General features: G+C 41.6%; 1 protein-coding gene across 2 annotated transcripts in view; it reads left to right on the forward strand.

Moving 5' to 3' along the window:
* The window catches only part of VWC2 (von Willebrand factor C domain containing 2), a 53,024-nt gene extending 34,439 nt beyond the window's left edge, over positions 1–18,585 (forward strand). For both annotated transcript variants that reach the window (XM_059855272.1, XM_059855281.1), the window contains exon 4: positions 18,100–18,585. In XM_059855272.1, coding sequence (XP_059711255.1) covers positions 18,100–18,251 — 152 coding nt within the window. In that variant the 3' untranslated portion in view covers positions 18,252–18,585. The remainder of the gene's footprint in view (positions 1–18,099) is intronic.
* The last annotated feature ends 233 nt before the right edge of the window (positions 18,586–18,818 follow it).

Consider the following 18,818-nt stretch of genomic DNA (forward strand, 5'->3'; position numbering starts at 1 on the left):
GGAGGAGAGCAGTCTATTGTAAAGTGCCACTTTTAATTGCGACTCCAATATATTCTTACTTTGCAAAGCCTTGGTAGAATTTTATTGACTTGATATATTTTTTGCAAATGAAAGTTTCAAATGCATATGGAAATTACCGTAGCAAGCACCAGTGTGTTTCTATTTGAAATTGATCAGGTTTCAGATTATCTTAGCCATATATACCATTTTAGTGAAGTACAGAAATTTTCCTGGCATGAGTTTGGGAAGCCAGTTTGTTCTGTTCTGCCCTTCTTCCCAAGCTCTTTAAAAGAAACACCTTCCCTCCATTTGTCCTGGGTCTTATTTGGCTGAATGTGTAGACTCATTCTAATTCTGACATCTCCTTTGGTCCTTGGAATGATCAGCACTGCCCATGCTGCACCAGGGCTCTGCAGGAGGATAGGCTGCTTTGGCCACGTGGTCCTGGGGCTCTGACTGATCACAGATTTTGATGTCTTATGTGCATTAAATCTACATCAAAACAACCTTGAGGTATCTCTATTAGAAGATGACACGTGTCTGTTTGTCCCTTCCTTGAAAGTTCACAGGCTGCTATTAGTGCTCTGAAAGGTGCTTTGCAGTCTGCTTGGCCTGTGATTTCTGCAAGTACCATTGTTCTAAAAGCATGAATTAGGGAACATCCAAATAAGTATATCTCTAATATACTAAAAGCAAAGGTTATAGGTGCCCAAGTGCCCATACTAATTCACTGTGTCTCACAGTTTTATTCTTTTTGGGAAATGAGGTTTGTGTCCTCCTCAAGTCACTGAACTACTTTGGAGTTAGTTTATATGAGTGTGTGCACAGGTGCATGAGGACAGCAGTTTCCAGCAGTGTGACATCAGAGTTTTGGGTTGGAGTTGCATGTGCAACATTTTTTTTCTTAAAACCTGTAGGGAATCTTTAGGTTTTGGTAGGTTTAGAAAAGTCTATAAAAATGCAGGAGAAAGAAATGAGCAAAAATGTGGATGGTCAGCAGCATTCCATGCCTAAATTAGCAGCTCAGTCTATGTAATGACTATAGGGCAAAAAGTCGTACAGCAAGGGACCCCCACAACTGTGAAGTGACACAGGATGTTGCACTGGGAAAAAGAAACAATTTAAACTTTATTAAGGTGTTCAGTATGCTACACATTGGGCAAATCATTAAAAGAAAATGTTACTGATTGAAAAGAAGTGATATGGAGAAGCTCTGTATTACCCCAATGCTATCAATTTAAGTCAATGACTAGCCTGTATTAGAAACATGGAAATTTTCAAAAACCTGAACCTGACATTAAAAAAAAAAAAAAAAAAAAAAAAAAAAAAAAAAAAAGGCAATTATTTTTCTATTTTTCTGCTGGGATCTTAATAAGGCTCTTTGATTTCTCCTGGGAAAAAAAATGCCTCTCTGAGAGATGCACACTTACAGCAGCTGTTCAAAAGCACCAATGTGGTTGCAGTATTTTTGATCAGCCTTGAATATACCTCAGAATGTTAGTGACAACTAAGATGTCAGGACCAGCTTTTTTATCCATGTTCTGCAGGAGTTCAGGAGATGCATGGCTGAATTCATGCAACATGCACTTCTATAATGAAAGCTGTAGTATTCATGAGAAGAAAGCAAATCCCTCACCAGGGTGTGGAATTCCTGAAGTGAATGTGCAGCTGGGAATACTTGGGGAGCCTGTCTGGGAGAATGTGATGCTGTGCACCTTTCTGGTCAGGTCTGCTGTCTGGGCTTGAACAGGCAGCATGAAGTGGTGCTGCTGCACAGCAGATGATGGGATCCTGCAGCTGTCTCAGAAATCAGGAGGAGTTAAGGGCAAGGAAGGAAGCAAGGTAAATCTGACTGGAGCAGAAAGAGATAGAAAAACTAGAGGTGAAGACAGAAAGATAACTGGAATGAGAACTTGAAGATCTTTGTGTACTGTAATTTTATTTTATCAACTTTACAATTTTTTAAAAGGTAAGAAAATTGCTTACAGATGGTACTTGTGTGTACTTGGCGGGTGAGGGACTTAGTAAGAAAAGTAGTGTGCTAAGGGTGATGCTGGGGGCTGCAGCACATAAAGACTTGGCAGGGGGTACATTTGAGAAAACTTGTTTAGATGTGATGTGCTCATGCCATGATAGCTGGAGGAAGAGAAAGTGCTTTTAAGTTTCATTTATATTGCATGACCTGTTTTGAAATCTTTTTAGTGCCTTGGGCCTGCTTTCCTTAACATGCAGACTTGCACATTTCTGCATGGGAACCTTGCAGATTCTTTCATTTCCTAACTTTCTTATTTTTCCACTCTTTTTTTTTTTTTATCATTCCCTATTACTCTCTACTGCAGTATGGCCAAGGTGCTCTCTTCCATAAGTCTTATGCTTAAATGCCCTTTACAGTCTTCCTACAATCCTTTCACACAGCTCACATCTGGAATCTGAACACAGGGCAGGACTGTACCTTAAGGGGTGAAAATAAATGAGGTGAGGGTTGAAGCTTTTCTTAAAATCTTTCTCTAAACACTTAGCAAGAAGCAAAGCCATAGGTGTTCTGTCTGTGATGGGAGTCCAGTGTGGTCAGATATGGCTACGCAGGCTGGCCCTTTCCTTTAGACATTTTTTCTCACTTTTTAACAGCCTGGAAGTGGAATCTGTCTTTTAACCAGAAACCTGTGTTAGAAATGATCTTTTAAAAGCAATGTCATCTGCAGGAAGAACCCACAACAGATTAGTTGTTGGGGAAAAATAAGTGACTGAGTGCAGCTTTTAGGAGTTCCACTTTGAACAGAAGTTAAAACTAACAAGGGGAAGTACCAAAAAGCAAAGTTTTTCTTCCTGCCTTCCATTATAGCTGCCATTTCATCCTATTTTAAGAGTTTTCCCCTTTCTGGCTTGTCAGCATCTGTATTCAGTCATTACTCGACAACATGATTATTTTTGTTTTATTATTAAGAGTGAATATGCCATAATTAGCTGAAATATCAGTCTCATAACAACAGGTATAGAGGTGTTTCATTTGATAAGACATTGTGCCCAGAGGAAAAAAATTACTTAATGTGCCAAAAAGGCTTAAAATCAGAAATATAAATTTGTCAATCCGATTATTTAACCATGATAAGGGTATTTTGACTTAGTTTTGGCATCCTTTTACGGTTCTGGTGTTTGCAGCACTAGCCAAAGATAAAGATGTATTTAACCATGGTTTTTATTGCTGGCATTTTGAAGAGATGTTTGAAGGAGATCTGTTTGTGTGATTCCCTCATGGAATCTCATGTTTACAACTGTATTATTTTGCCTTGCTGATAGATGTTTTTATCTGGAGCAGTGTTCCTAATACAGTAGAAGTCAGCTGACAATCATGCTTGAGGAAAGAGACTCCTTGATGTATTCTGTTCCTTGTTGTAATGTGCCTGGAATGATATATATTCTGTATGAAAGTTTCCATTCCCAAGTGTTTTAGTCTATATTGAAGCATTTGCATGGTCTTATTCACAGTATTGTGGTCAAGATTTCCCTTAAAAACTGTTGCAGAGTTTTGATTTTGGTTTTTTGTTTGGAGTTTTTTGGTGATTTACCTCTTGTTCTGTCCAATTTTCTCTCCTCTCCTGAAAACCCATCCAGAGCTTTTGTTCCACAAAGATTCCTTACAGAATTCTTTTTTTATTCTTTATTTATGCTATTACATGGATTTCAATTGCACATGCATAAATTAGGTATAGACTTGGAATAAAGAATCAGAAAATAAATAACTAATCCAGTAATGGTTGTAGATTTTACAAGTACATATCATGCTATTAATGGTTATGGCATCGAGTGCAAAGGGAGTAATTGCAAATTAAGCCCTAGAGCAAGACATGAATGAATGTCACCTTGCAAAAGGGAGCAAATTGGAAGATCTGCTGGTTTCTTCCACTTGGGCTGATACCCCCCTTTGCTAGGACATCACTTCTTCTGCAGGAAACATCTCCTTTCCACATCCCTGAATCTCACGTTTTACAGCATTCCCATCTACTCTGTAATCAAGAGCTTCTCATTTTAATTTAGTTTTGTCTTCTTGGGAGGTTCTTGAAAATAATAACTTTGACTCAACACAAACTTCCCAAGTCTCCTTTACACTTATGATGTGTATGCAGCAGGTGAGCAGGGCTCATTTTTATCACCAGAGAGCAGAATAATATCCCCAAGACAGATTGAGTAGCTATCACTGTAATCTTACACCAAGTGCTTAATTGTTGGTTGTAGGACATTCTGGAGTAATAACTTCATTAGAAAAGTAAAATTTAATTTTTAGTTTCACCACTTTTGTATTGTTTTATTACTCTTTTTCTAGTGCACTAATCTGAGTTTCAAAAAAATCAGTTCAAAATGCCTTGGGAATCATTTACAGTTTCATAATGCTTTGGTTTTGCCTATGAAAAAAAACAAACATAGCTTTCAGATAAACATAAAAGTACCAGCTGTTTTCCTCCAGTATTTTTATTTCCATAATAATTGCCTTTGGAGGTAATATTACAAGAAGAAGCATATAATATGTGGAAATATTTAAGAATAGGTTTACAATAATTCTATTACTGTGCATACAAAGACTGGTTTTCATGCCTCAGTAACTGCTGCAGAGGTCATACATGTTAGGGGGGAAAAAAAGGAAAAGAAAGTTCTAGGAAGCACCCCAGCTTCCCAGTGCCAACTTGTCCATCTTGTGGGCCATTTCTGGAATCCAATTTTTTTTTTTCAGAGTTTTCTGGGCTATTAATTTAACGAAAGTCCTGATCCGACTTCTTACTTTTCCCTGAGCATCTTTGCAGGAGCTTGATGGCTTCTTCTGTGAACAGGAACCCCAGTAATATTGGTAGTGCTTGCCTCCTCTTGGGCTTAGTGCCTTGACTTAGTGGTTGGGCATTTAAATAGTCCTTTCCCTTGCTGGGAATATCTTGTCCCTCCTTAGAAGAGCAGACATCTTTGCAGTCTCCATTATATGAATTTTGGCTTCTTAGACTGTGAGTTTTCATTGGCTAAAACCAGAGGGCTCTACATGAGCCCTGGTGTTTTTTGAAGGTGTCTGTATCCTGCTGTGTGACTGGCATCAAATGTTGAATCTTCCTAGCCAGAATAGCCCACCCTGTGATGTTAGTGTTGGTGGCTCGATCCGTTGATAGCCCTTAACAAGTTGCCATGGGAATGTTGAAGGGAACATTGAGCTAATCAGCCTCACTCTGTGTTTCTTTCACTAGCCCCTGGCCCAGCTGGCATATGTCCAGGAAGCCAGAGATCTTTCTGCTCCAAGGGGGTTTTGCTCTCTGCTGGGCTCTGCCCAATTTCTCACATCTGTGTAATGGAAAGAAAGAGCCTGCACTAACAATGTCATGGAGAAGGGCACTGCACTATCAAATGGTGCTCTGGGCTTTGCAGCACCTGGGGAAATAAATGCTGCTTAAGACTAAAAGTGAAGAAGTGGGGCAATGTTATGTGGAAGATTTTTTTTGGGGTAGTGTGTGTCCTTTTATGTGTGCCCCTGTGAGTGACCTAAAATTTCTGCGCTGCTGCACTTCTCTTGGATGAAAGGATTTGTATAACTCACAGAGGCAATCCTTACATTTAACAAAGATGGTTCTCATATCTTTCATGATTCATGTCTCTCACTTTAAATCATCTGTCTTTCCATTTCAGCAAAAAGGTGATTCCTTAAAATAATTTTGCCAGTCACCCTGCCTGCTTTCTTCTTTCTTCCTTCCTGCTTGAAATCACATTGATTTGGTTTCTTCCAACACCAACGGCTTCCTGATCTCTTGCTTTTGCAATGAATCACCCTTCCATCTTCTGGTTTCCCACTCTTCTACTCCAAAGCATCTCTGTTAGCTAGTTTTTGATTCATGAGTTGTGTGAGAGTGATGCCAATGGAAGCAAGAGGAAATTAACTTCAGGTAGTGATGGATTTTCATGTTGCAACTTAATATATTTAGATTTGCATAATACCTGGTTGTATTTCTTAAAAGCTGGCTTTAGACATGGTCCTAAGCGGAGTGTGTGAATTCTCCTGAGGAATGGTGTCTCAAATGTTCAGCTCTGACTTGTTGACAGTTTCTGATCACCAGAATAACTTATATTTGATGCACCCCTTCCTATCCTGAGTATTGCTTTCATCCAAATTGAGGTGTTCTAGCATCTCTCTCAGTATTCTGTGCAAGACCTTGATGAGGTAAGGGAGTGATCCAAGGTGCCCACGTGAGAAATGGGGCTGGAATGTGAGGAGGGTGCCTGTGTGCTGGTGCAGGGCTCAACCTGCAGAGCAGACTAGTGAGCAGCTGTGGCAGCACCTGTCTGCAGGAGGTACAAGGACTTGTCCCCAGAGGTGCCTCTTCGTTTCCCTCTGTATACAGTCCATGGCTGTGACCAGATCCCTCGTTTTTGGGTGGCAAAGCTGGGTGCCTATGCCCACAACTGTGTCTGGCCAGAAGCAGTGTGCTGGAACAGGGATTGATGCCAAACTTTTCCCAGACTGCCTCCTGGCCAGCCATGGGAGCAGGGCTGCTCAGGGAGCCCTGCCTGGGGTACCAGGGGCAGGAAGAGCACGCTTTCACAGAGATATTTTCCTGTGATTTTAAATTCAGCTTCCTCCACAGGTACCAAATGCAGTCTTTCCAAAGCAGCTGTGTCAGGGCTGTGTTTCATAACCACCAGGGGAAAATCGTTAAAGGGGATAAAAAGCTGGAATTATTGATTGAGTAGCATGGAGGGCAAAGCATAACCTCTCTTTTGCTCCTAAAAATACTGTGATTTTTCTCAGTTGTGGAGTAACCTAGGTGCATCTTAAAGCTAGCTGATTAGGAATTTTTTTCCTTAGGAAAACTTAACAACTTCATTTTTTTACAGGTATATTCACATAGTAATAGTATGACATTGAAACAATTAGCAATTGCAACTGTATATTTTGTAAATTTTCACACCTATAGAATTAATATGTTTAGACTGACTAAACAGGCTCTTCATTTTCCTGTTCTGGTTCCCACTGCATTACATCTGTTTTTTACAAGGACAGCTTTTTATTTCAGACAGTGTAGCTAACAAAGCAAAGCAAAGGATGTTGTTAGAATTCATTGTATTTTAAAATGATGCATGACATGCTGACAGTTGTAATTCATTCTTTGGCACAGATCCCTGACACTTCTATTCCTGTAAGAAGGGGTACTGTTCTTCTGGTTTTAGGAGGAAGATTATTGGAAACATTCTAAATGAGAAAGGTAGGAGAGGCAAAGAAGGTAGTCAGTCTTCAGTATCTATTGAATAATGTCCTTTGTGGAACTGTTTGGATTTTTTTAATGTTTTAAATAACAGTTGTGCTGGTGCTGGTCTTGGCTAGGTACCTACCTTTTGTAACTCAAAAGAAATGGATAAAATAAGCACAAAATCGCAGATACAATCAAGAAAATGCCACAGGGCCAAAGTCCTCAAGTACAAAGCTGAGCAGTTCAGATGTGACAGACCACTTATTTCTGTTACTGCAGAAACTTTATTGCCTTTAAGAGCCTTAACCTCTGTTTCCTTTTTCTGCAGCTGTCAGCTGTGCTCACAGCTTGTCTGTATGAGAGGGTTACACAGGTGTCTGAGATCCCAGACTGCAGCTCCTCCAGCATTAACATTTTTTTCTCATTGGTGTGTGTGTTAGTTCAGCAGCAGATTACCTAGAGAAAGGCATGCTTGGGACTTCTGTACACCTACAACTAGAACAAATCAGCTCTAGTGAAGAGTGGCTAGAAATCTGTCTGTGTATGTAAGCCCCAAAGATAATAACTAAAACAAAAAATAAAAACCCAAAGGATCAGTAATGACGGCACAAAACACAAAATAACAAAAAGTCAAACCAAGTCTTTGTAAAATACCTAAACTTGCAAGGGGACTGTGTAATTGGGAGAGTTGTCTCTGTCTGCTGTGACAGTCCATCAGGACTTGAATGATACTACATTTAGGATTTTGGTATAAATCATTTTCTGTAAGAAAGATAACTTCTGGTTTAACTGTATTCAGTGTGTTTATTCTAAAATGTGGTGAAAAAATGGCTGCTGCTTGACTGATGATGTTTTGTTGGTTCTATTGAATAAGTCCTTGTAGTAGTAGGGAGCCACTGGCCATCCTCATATATTGTATTCTCAATACCCAGTGATTTATAGTGACTGACTGGAAAAATACACTGATTTAGGTTCTGCTTCATTGCTAAAGCAGAATTATAGTATATTTTGGTACCGCTGTAGCTTTTGATTTAGTTTAAATCTTTACGGATTTTCCCAAAATAATTCTCTAAATCTTATCCTTCATTAGCATCCTTCATTTAGCCTCTGTTTCAGGACATATAAAATCCTGACTGTTTGTGCATTTTGCCTAAGTCACTGACCTCTTCTCAGTGACCTAACTAGCCTCACTGATAGACACTACAGCCCACCAGTGCTGAGTGTTTTGGCTAATTAAAATGTGCTTTCTGTTACAGTGTTTGCAGCAAATCTCTGAGGCCTGTATCATAAGCTTTTGGAAGAGCAGAATCTTTTTAAACTTGCATAACAGTTTTTAGGACAACCTGTTGAGGATCTTTCAACCAAAGCATTCCACATGGTTTGCTTTATCTGAAGAGTAAGCCAATGTTTCCCAGTGCAAAGAAGATGTCTTAGTGCTGAGCAGATGTTTCACCAGGCCCTCAGTTATCCTGCCAAGCCCTGCAGGGTCACTGGGATGATAAACAGCTTAAGAAAGGGAAGGATTAGCCCCGTTAACCTCAACAGAAGGGTTTTTAAACTCCCATGCTAACACACCGCAGCCCACAGACTGCCCCATCGCTGCTGCCAGTCCTTGCAGTGCCTGCAAATGCTTCTGCAGTGTCTGTAACAGAGGGAAAAATTAGCAATGATTCCATTTGTTTTCTTAGACATGAGTGCCCTCTCTGGGCTTCAGAAGTAATTTCCAAGTAGCCAGTGCTACTCCCACACACTCCCTGGGCTCCACTCCATTGCCAGCACCTCTGCAGAATGCTGCACAACAGCTCATGTCCCAGACCAAACCACCTTCCTCTCTTCCAGGCTGGCTTTAGCCCAGGCTGGTTCACAGTCCAGTCTGGGTGGTGCAGGGGGAAGCAGAGAGGGAGCTAAGGGAGTGCAGGCAGGCAGCTTTCTGCAGCTGTGCCTGGCCCAGCAGGCAGGGACAATGGTAAGCAGGGGAAGGAGTGCCAGCCCCCAGAGTTCCTGTTTCTGCCACAGCACTCTCCTGGAGAAATGAGCTGCTCGTGGCTTGCACTGCTTCCCTGTTCACTTGGTAAAAAAACAGCTGATGACCAGACCCAGCGAGTGGTGGTGAATGGAGCTACATCCAGCTGGCTGCTGGTCACTGCTGGTGTTCCCAGGGCTCAGCATTGGGGCCACACTTTGCATCCTGTGTCCAGTTCTGGGTCCCTCACTACAAGGACATCGATGTGCTGGAGCATCAGAGAGGGGCAGTGGAGCTGATGTAGAGAGTGCCTGTCCCATGAAGACCAGCTGAGGGAGCTGGGGTTGTTTAGCCTGGGGAAAGGAGGCTAAGGGGAGACCTTATTGCTCTCTAAAATTACCTGCAAGGAGGTTGCAGCCAGGTGCAGGTCATGTCTCCCAAGCAGCAAGTGACAGGAAGTGGCCTCAAGTTATGTCAGGGGAGATTCAGACTGGATGTTAAAAAATAATCTTTATAGAAATGGTGGTCAGGCTGCCCAGGGAAACAGTAGTAGTATGACATTCCTGTCTTGCCAGTGAATGCCTGAAAGCATTCATTAGGGATGTGGATGTAGTGCTTGGTTAACATATGGACCCAATGAACTTAGAGATCTTTTCCAACATAAATGTTTCTGTGATTCTTTATTATCTCAGGTATCTGACATTTTTATCCATACTTTCAAGCCTGATGGTTTTAATTCCCTAATCATCCGGGTTGTGACAGACCTGCAAGAAAGCTGAACCTAAAATTAATATGCAGCTTGCTGGCTTCTAAGTGTTTATGTAATTTTCTGTGACATACCCACAGTGTTCAGCTCATGTCTAATTGGTGCTGTTCCTGGGCTGAATACAATGTCCTTTTACAAGTACTGAAATAATTTTAAGTAGCCTAGTTGAGTCTTCCTGTATTTTCTCTGATAAAGGAAGTTGTTTGATACAGTATATTTTACGGCAGTCAAGTCTCATGTTTAATTTGGCCCTTTTATGCTTCAAGACTTTCTGTTTGGCTCATGTGGTATTGGATTGTGTGGTATTTGATGCTCCTTTGCTTCTTTGTATTCAGTACACAAAAAGCTGAAATGCTGCTCACTGGTTACACCTGAAAATCTAAGGTGACAGCAGCAGTGGCAGGTTGCAGACTGTTCCTTCCTGCAAGGCATTTCTATCTGTGCAAAACTGTGCAGCCTTTTTTGGTAGTGATACTGTTGGCATTGTCATTCCAGGGAAGTCCACATCACCAAAAAATTCAAGGTGAAGGAGAATGAGATCTGGGAAGAAGCAGTGGTGAAAAGGATCAGTCCAGTGGCTTTGGTGGCATTGTTTCATGTTCTGTGGGTCTCTTTGGACACTACTGCAATTTCTAGAGCTGGAGCCAGAATTAAATGTTCATCAATAGTGCTGTCACATGTGTTAAATGAAAAAGTAAAACAACGGAACATGGTTGTAAGCAGGGCTTGCGAGTCTCATCAGCAGAGCATTAAAACCCAACTCTTAAGCAGATTATAGCTGGTTTATCTTCTGGATTAAAGCCCATGCACCCACACTGGCACACGTAGGCTACAGCAAGTGCCAGATCTTTGATACCCACTTTGTCACAGCAGTGTCACTGATAACATGGTCACCCTGTTTAGTTACAGAAGAGCTTCCTTGGGCTCTCTTCTATCTGTCTGCTTACAGCAGACACTTTTATACACATCCTTCTAAATTGTTGACAAAATAGTTGGCAAAATGTTATTTTAAATTGTTTCTTCCAATCTGTCATTTCCCTATACATCTAACAAAATATGGCCCTAACAGAAGGAGGGGTTTTATTATTGTTAAAATCACCAAAGCTCTGTCTAGCATGAAAAAAAAAAATGCTTTCATGGAGGGTTGCATATTGCACCCACTGCTTTTTTGTTACCTCCTGTAGCAGGTAGGAATATCACAAAATGGATATACTTTTATTTTGCTTTACCTTGTCATACATTTATATATATATACATACACACATTTACAGGAAGTCTCTTAGGATATCTGCCATGGTTCTCTAGCTGCCGGTATCTTAAAGCATTGATAAACCGTGGAAATAGTACATAATTTTCAGGGTCTCAAATTGCTTTTAAAATTGGGTTTACCTGAATCCTTCTTCTATTGAAAACTCTCTTTTGGGCTTGGTTCAGTTGTGTCCAGAGGTACTAAGGCAAGTAAAAGATTTCGATGGATTGGGAGAAGTCAGAACCATGACAGTAGCAGGGGTGATGAACTTATTTTTGTGAGAGAATGAGAGTCTGCTGTAATCCTGGTCACACACTCCTTTTGCCAGCTGCTTTTTGTGCTTTATCTTCTGAGCTGACATTTCACAGGAGACAGATGTATTATATATATACACACATCCACGTGAGAGGGAAACAAAATCAAGTCAGGGAGATACAGACCCCTTAGAAGAGATTACAGATGGGAAGGACACAAAGCAGGTACTGATACCATCTCTGGGGAAAGTGATTAGGTTTGAGAGGGATGAGGGAGATAGTGCCCGTGTCTCAGAGATCTTTCTGTTGTGGAGCTACGTGCCTTATTTTAATGTCTCACCATGCCACATTAGCACATTTCAAAACCCATCTCAAACAGCTGAGCAGGTGAGAAGGGACTTTGTGTTCCTGTGCACTGGGAGGCAGGCATAGCCAGCATCTGCCTGTGGTTTGGTCCTCAGTTGTCCTAGCTCCTCAGTGTAACTTCCAAAATGTCCTTGGCTTTGTATTGTGGCGTCACAGGTCATCGTCAGCAGTAGACAGCTTGAAATGTTGTCTACATTTTCCAGCTCAGTGTTTCATTAGTCTCCCTGGTACCTGCAATGGAGAAAGGCTCGAAACGTCAGAAAGAACAAAGATCTGAGAGATGGGAGGGAGGCTTTGCTTTCTCCAGCATGTTCCTGAAACTACTGAGCAACAAAAACACTTCTCACTTCTTCTGTACATGGAAGACTGTCAAATAGCATTTCTGGGCAGCCAAACTTTTACGTAACACAGGCAGTGACAGATTTTACTTAAGTGCAATGAAACTTTTGTTTCTGTAAAATTTCTATCTGATGTAAAATTCATAAGTGTAATGAAAACCTCAACTCAACTTTTTCATCAGTGGTCACAACAGAAAGGCAAAAGTCAGAAAGTAGGAGGAAAAATAGGAAACAAAACAGGGAATATCGCTGTGCTACTGTACAGGTCCATGGTGTCTGTACAATCTGTGTATGGTACACAGGTCTGATCCTCACAGCCCCAAAAACAGGTAGCAGGACTGGGGGAGGTCTGGGGAGGTCAGCAGGGACAGTGATGGTGCAGAGCTGGCCTCTTCAACCTGCGGGTGAGGTAATGGGATGGAAGGGAAGCATGATATAGGTCATGACAGCATGACAGAAGTGAGGATGGTTGTTACCACCTCTTCCACTATGAGGATTTTTAAATACCAAGTGGAGGTAGTGGGTGAACAACAAAAGAAAATGGTTCTACCCTGTTCACAATAGCTGTGGACCTCCTTGCAACCAAATTCTGATAAACAGGATGTTGGAGAGGTTAATCATAAAGTAACCTTTTAACTCCATCTATTAACTCCATAACTCAGCATGGAGGAGCCATTGACCAAATATCCAATGCAGGCAGTGCTGGAAGCTGAACATGTGTGCTTGCTCTGTCCCTGTATACTTCCCCATGCATCTCCTTCTGCCTCCTGCTGATGCAGGTGGACCTCTGATCTCACCCAGCACTGCTCGTTCTTGTATATTGTCATGGTCCCCAACACTTCCAGGGCAAAGTGTAGGACCTCTCTTTCCACATTGCAACCATTGGAACTGTCTCCGTGAAAAGTGAAAAAAAGTAAATAAACCCAAGGGGGTAAGGTAAATACTGAGGTTATGTAACGTGCAAAGTGCTCTAATACCCCATGAATTATGCCAGTGATGAATGCCAGAAAACTGTCAGGGTAGATGGGACTGCCTTCAGGTGCCTGGGAAGTGGCCTGTTTGCTGCAAGGAGCTATTAGAGAGGCAGCTGTGAGGAAGCTTAGTGCAAACCAGAGCCCAGAGGAGTCTTACATCTAAGTGTTGTATTACAGAGAAGTTGTCACTGTAGTTTTAATTGGCAAAAATCCACCGTGGCTTATTCTCCAGGCAAGCACAGTAACTTGGAGTTGAACGGATTTCTTTGTCCATGCTTTGGTTTAACACGTGATGAAAACAGTTGATTAAATCGTGATTTACCAGATTGCTGTATCTCATCTTTTGTAACTGGTTGGAACATGTGCCCATACAAAAACAAGGACAGGAGGAAGAGGAAACAGGAACAGCTCTGTGACATACAGCTGTGGTTTTGTGGAAGGAGGGGAGGAGTAGTTTCAGAGAGACACTTCTGAGGTTGCCAAGGTTACAGGTACTTCTGTAGGTGAGTGGCTTGGGCATTCTCTGCTGAGAACTGGCATCAGCTGTTTCCGTCTGAGATAAAAAAATTTGCATTTTAATTAGATTTTTGCCTTTGTCAACACTGAAGCATAGCCTGTAAGTCATTGGAAACTTTCCACAGGACCAGTGAAATTATTAAAAAAGCAGCATTTACCCCAATAATATTTTGAAACTTCATTAGGTTTTCAGTGTTTTCAAGATGAGGATCTCTTTATAATCGCTCAATGAATTAACCACCCAGAAATGCCTTCTTAGTTCTCTAGATCCCAGTAAAAATGTTGCTTTTGGAGGCTAGGATTCACTGTTTCAGGTGCAGGGAAGCCAAGAGCTGCATGCCAGTCTGGTGCTCAGTGTGAGAACTGAGGATTTGCACTGAACTTGCTGCTTTGAGACATGGCTGCAATGGCAGCAACTGTGCCTTAGCCCTGGGAAAGAAATCTGTGCTGATACCAGCGTGGCATGGCTCGAGAGGAGTCTGACAGCACCAGTTGTATACTTCAGGAAAACAAACAGTGTCCTGGTAGATTTCAAGCTGTGCTCAGAATTGATACAATATGTCATAATGAATTTTCTGCCAGATTCAAGAGTGATATGGAAGATCTTCATCTGCTGTGAAGAAGTGCAGCACCGCTGAGTGCCTTAGTGCTATGTAAGTGTACACAGATGGGGATGGGGCCAGGAGGTTTATCCTGCAGAGCAAACAAGCCAGCACTGCACTGAGCAAGTACCAGATGCTGAAGCTGGGCAGAGTAGTGGTGTAGCCAAAAAGGAGCTCAGAAAGCAGGCAACCTCCTTTGTAAACCAAGGAGAACAAATTCACTGCTCCTGGAGCAGCAGCATCTAGTGAGAAAGCCCACCACTGCCTTGGGGTTGGAACAGCCCCAATTTACTTGGAAATGCTTTTCGTGTGCTAAGTCAGGTAATTTTGCAAACTTTAAAACTCAAAAATGAAAAAAAAAAAACAACAAATCTTTTGAAAATCTTGCTAAATGAATATTAACTGCCCAGTGTTAAGTAAAGCAGTACTTTCAGCGAGTGCCTTGCCATTGTGGCAGTTCGTCCTCCCTGAATGTGGAGGACCTCCCTCTTCAGAGGGAGACTGAGGAAAAGAGACTCTTACACTTTTAAAATCATCTTTTGTGTGCCTGCTGTGCCTCCACACCTTCTCACTGTCTGTTCAAAATCTTCAATTCCTCAGTTTCCCTACTCTCCTTTTAGACAGGCAGAGAATCCTCAGTGGCTTCATCATCACTGTCCCTTCAACTGGATTTGATGATCCTTGTGGATCTCTTCCAACTTAGAATATTCTGTGACTGTGTGACAGGCAGGGGCAGGGAAAGGCTGCTGGAGGCACAGGAGTATCCAGAGCAGCCCTTCACCAAGGGTCCCACCAGTGCTGTCCTATGTATAGCCCATCACTGCAGGCTGGTCTCATCAGTCCAGCCATGTAAGTCTGTGTTCTGTGTCTGCTCCTCAGAGGAAGAGGAAAGGGGAGCATTCCCGGTGCTGTGGGAAGGGAGCCACAGGACACCAAGAGCCAGGACAAGCTCATACAGCTTCAAAATTGAATGATGGTTGGGGTGAAGCTCAGAATTATTTTCCCTAGCAGTCTGAGACTTTGGAGAAATGACAAAAGAAGAGTTGTGGAATTATTTTCCCTTGTTTGGACACTGTATTGCACTGACATTTATGTGCATGATGTTGCAATAATCCAGTCAGTTCAGCCTGTTCATTCATGACCTTTCCTGTAACATTGCCCACAATGTTGTGTGTGATACTGCAGAGAAAAAGGTGAGGGCAAGGATGCCAGCTCACTGTTGTCAGCTTAAGTACAATATAAGACTTGCACTTACAGTAATGATGGGTGCAAATGCAGAACCAGAAAATGGGCAATTTTCCAAGGAAAAGTTCCATGGTACTAAAGCAACATTTGTTGCTGCCATTTGTTTTTTTCAGGTCCCTGTTTCAGGTCAATGATTACTGTTCTTCCATAGATTTACCAAAGCAATTACTTACCCCCATGTAAAATAATTTAACAGTTGAGGTCTTACTTGTTGAATCTTTACATTAAATGACTTTCTGCTGTAAACAGGACTCCTCACACATGACATTAAAGTATTACTAATTGTGACTGGAGGCATTTACATTCTGAATCCAAGTGAATTTTTTAAGTTGTGTTGTACCATTTTTACTTCTTTCCCCAGTTGATTTTATAACCAAGTATAACCTATAACATTTGCTTTTCCAGAATAAAATAAATCCTGTGCAGGGGATTGGCATCACTTTTTTCCTATGGTGCCTTTTAAGTAGTGTTTAAATTTCAAGTGGTCTTGTAGGTTTCATACAAATTCTCCATGGAAAGTAGTTTCTGTTTTTAATATTTTAACTCTTTACATCATATAGCTTTGTAAATCATGAGGCTGTTACAGTCCAGCATACAAAACATTCAGGTATCTTTACGTAATGTGCAGGTGAACTCATTTTGGGATGAAACTTTATTAATTGCAAGAAGAATACTGTATTTTAGAGAAACAGAATTGTACAGATCAGCATTCAAATATGTTCCACTAAGGACAGCATAGTTAAACCTGCTTCACCTTGGTTGAAAACCTGGGCACCTCTCAGAGTACAGTGGGGACCCAGGAGCATTGCTTTCACCCCAAAAGTCCTCCTTGCAGTGTTTCCAGCTCAGTAAAACTTTACATGTACAGGGGACTGAAAACACAGAAGTATCACAGTAACATTAGGATAGTGAAGCAGGTGATTTTAAATGAGATATGCTGTATTTTGCTGCACTTTCTGCATCCAAATGTGCAGGAAGTCACCCAAAACTGTGAAAGAAGCCACATGTTGGAGACAATTGTCATCAGTCAGTTCCAAAACCGGGATAGGCTGCCCAGGGAAGTGGTGGAATCACTATCCATGGAAGTGTGGGAAAGGTATGTGGATGTGGCACCTGGGGATGTGGTTTAGTGTGGAACACAGTGGTGGTGAGTTAACAGTTGGACTAAGTTACCTTGGAGGTCTTTTCCAGCCTTAATGATTCTACAGTCTGTGATTCTATGAAAACAAAGTATGGGCTTAAATATTGAAAGCATTAAGAAGGAGTAAAACATGGGGAAGCAAATTTCTGCAGGTCTTGCTGGTCTCATCTAGAGGTAACTCTTACGTGAGGAGAGGCTTTCTTTATGGCCAGTTTGGCATCTAGTTCTCAGGCCATTGTGTGCACTCAAGGACATAACCTGTTTCAATGAGGTAACTGTTAAAACTGACTTGTGAGCTATTTGGTTTGTACTTTTAAATGCACAGCCCAGGAGGTGGGCTACTTTTCTGTAGAAGAAGAAGAAGCCATGCTCTTTGGTGTAGGTCTTGGAGTAAACCCTCAGCCATGGAAGACTGAGCCCATCTGGGATATATTTATTTGTGTGGCAAACAGGCTGGCAGTCAACAAGTGTTTTGTGCATCCATAGCCTTTAAGAATTTCAGCAGTATCAGATCAGTCTATCCTGGCCCCTCTTACAGATCCTGCCCTGATGACAGCGGTGCCAAAGTGCTGAGATGTGGCCAGGCTGTGCCTGAGCTGCTGCTGTTTGTGCTCATTAAATGGAAGGGCCAGGTTCCACTGGGGGCATGACAGTGGATAGGTGCATGGTTGGAGGGTTTAATGCTGCTCTGCAAGGGCATGTGGATTTTCAAGGCAGAAATAGACTTCTTTTTTGACATAGAAAAATATGTCTAAAGAAATATAGATAATCCAGCTCTCACAGCCTTCTGCTTTTTGAAAGAACCAGCTTGGTCTTCTGAACGTTGTGCTGGTGGGTTTTTCTCCTGCCTCATCCTTGGAAATGAAGTTATTTCAGTGTACTATGAAAAGAAGTGTTTGGAGACTTACTGACTTACATAAAATGGAATATTTCATTTTATACATGAAAAGTATCCTCATTCAGAAAAGGCTGAAGCTATTCCACTCTGCTGGAAATAGACTATTTTCTCATGAAAGGGAAGATAAACTAATGTGATACTATGATTACTACAGAAAGTAAAATGCTTGCTTCCAGTGGGAAAAAAGTAATAAAATGTATGAGTGGCTCTCTAGCTAGCTTACAGTAGCACTGTTGAATTATCAACAGCTGGCATTTCCTCTGGCTTCAGTCTGTGTTCATCTGCACCATCTGGGTGTGCCCAGGTCTCTGTCACAGCTGCCTGTTGCACAGAAGGGCTTTATTGCACCTTCCTGCACAGGGAGCAGGGACAGTCCGTACCAGAAACATCCAACCACTTGGGCAGGCAGGCTCCTTGTGCTCTTTGCTGCTTTTATGCCTTGTGCATGATGCCCATGTTTGTGTAATGTGCCCGGCATTACTCACTTTGCTGCAGGCTTTCTGTGCCCAGGACCAGGACCATGGATTGCAGTGTGCTGTTGGTGTCACATAATGAACTCTTTCCTTCTTTCAGGCCCGAACTGCTTTGCAGAAACCCTTGTGATTCCAGCAGGCCGGGAGGTGAAAACAGATGAATGCACTATATGTCACTGTACCTACGAAGAAGGCACTTGGAGGATTGAACGGCAAGCAATGTGCACTAGACATGAATGCAAGCAAATATAGGAAATCTACAAATCTACAGACTTTTTGTGGTTTTTATAAAATATCCCACAGCAGTGAGCACCCAAGATGACCCAGGGAAATCCGAATGAGAAGATTCTGGTGAGGAGCAAGGAATAAAATACTGATATTTTGTTTTTCAAAGTAACATAATACTGCAAGGCAAAGAAGTGCATATATTTAAAATATTTGGACATAAGAATACCTGTCTTAAATGTGTTATTTTCACAGTGAGTACACTTAAATACACTATAAAATATTCTATGTATTTCTATAATACCATTATAGAGCTTAAAAATAAATGTTTTATATAGACAATACAGATTGAAGTACTGTAGCATTGCCTCTCCTCTTGTATACATGCGCCATGGCTAAAACTATACATTTCTGTTCCAGTTTCGCTATATGAAGATTTTCTTGCTTTTTTTTTGGTTTTGTTTTGGGGTTGGGGTTTTTTTGCTTTTGCTTATTTTGAGTTTATTGGGGCAGGCAAGAGATAGCACATGACAAAACTTTGGCATTCTCAGTTTTGGAAAAAAGAGGAGAAGAATAGGCTTTCAGAGAACATGT

The sequence above is a fragment of the Haemorhous mexicanus genome, chromosome 1, assembly GCF_027477595.1.
Source record: "Haemorhous mexicanus isolate bHaeMex1 chromosome 1, bHaeMex1.pri, whole genome shotgun sequence".
Taxonomy (NCBI): domain Eukaryota; kingdom Metazoa; phylum Chordata; class Aves; order Passeriformes; family Fringillidae; genus Haemorhous; species Haemorhous mexicanus.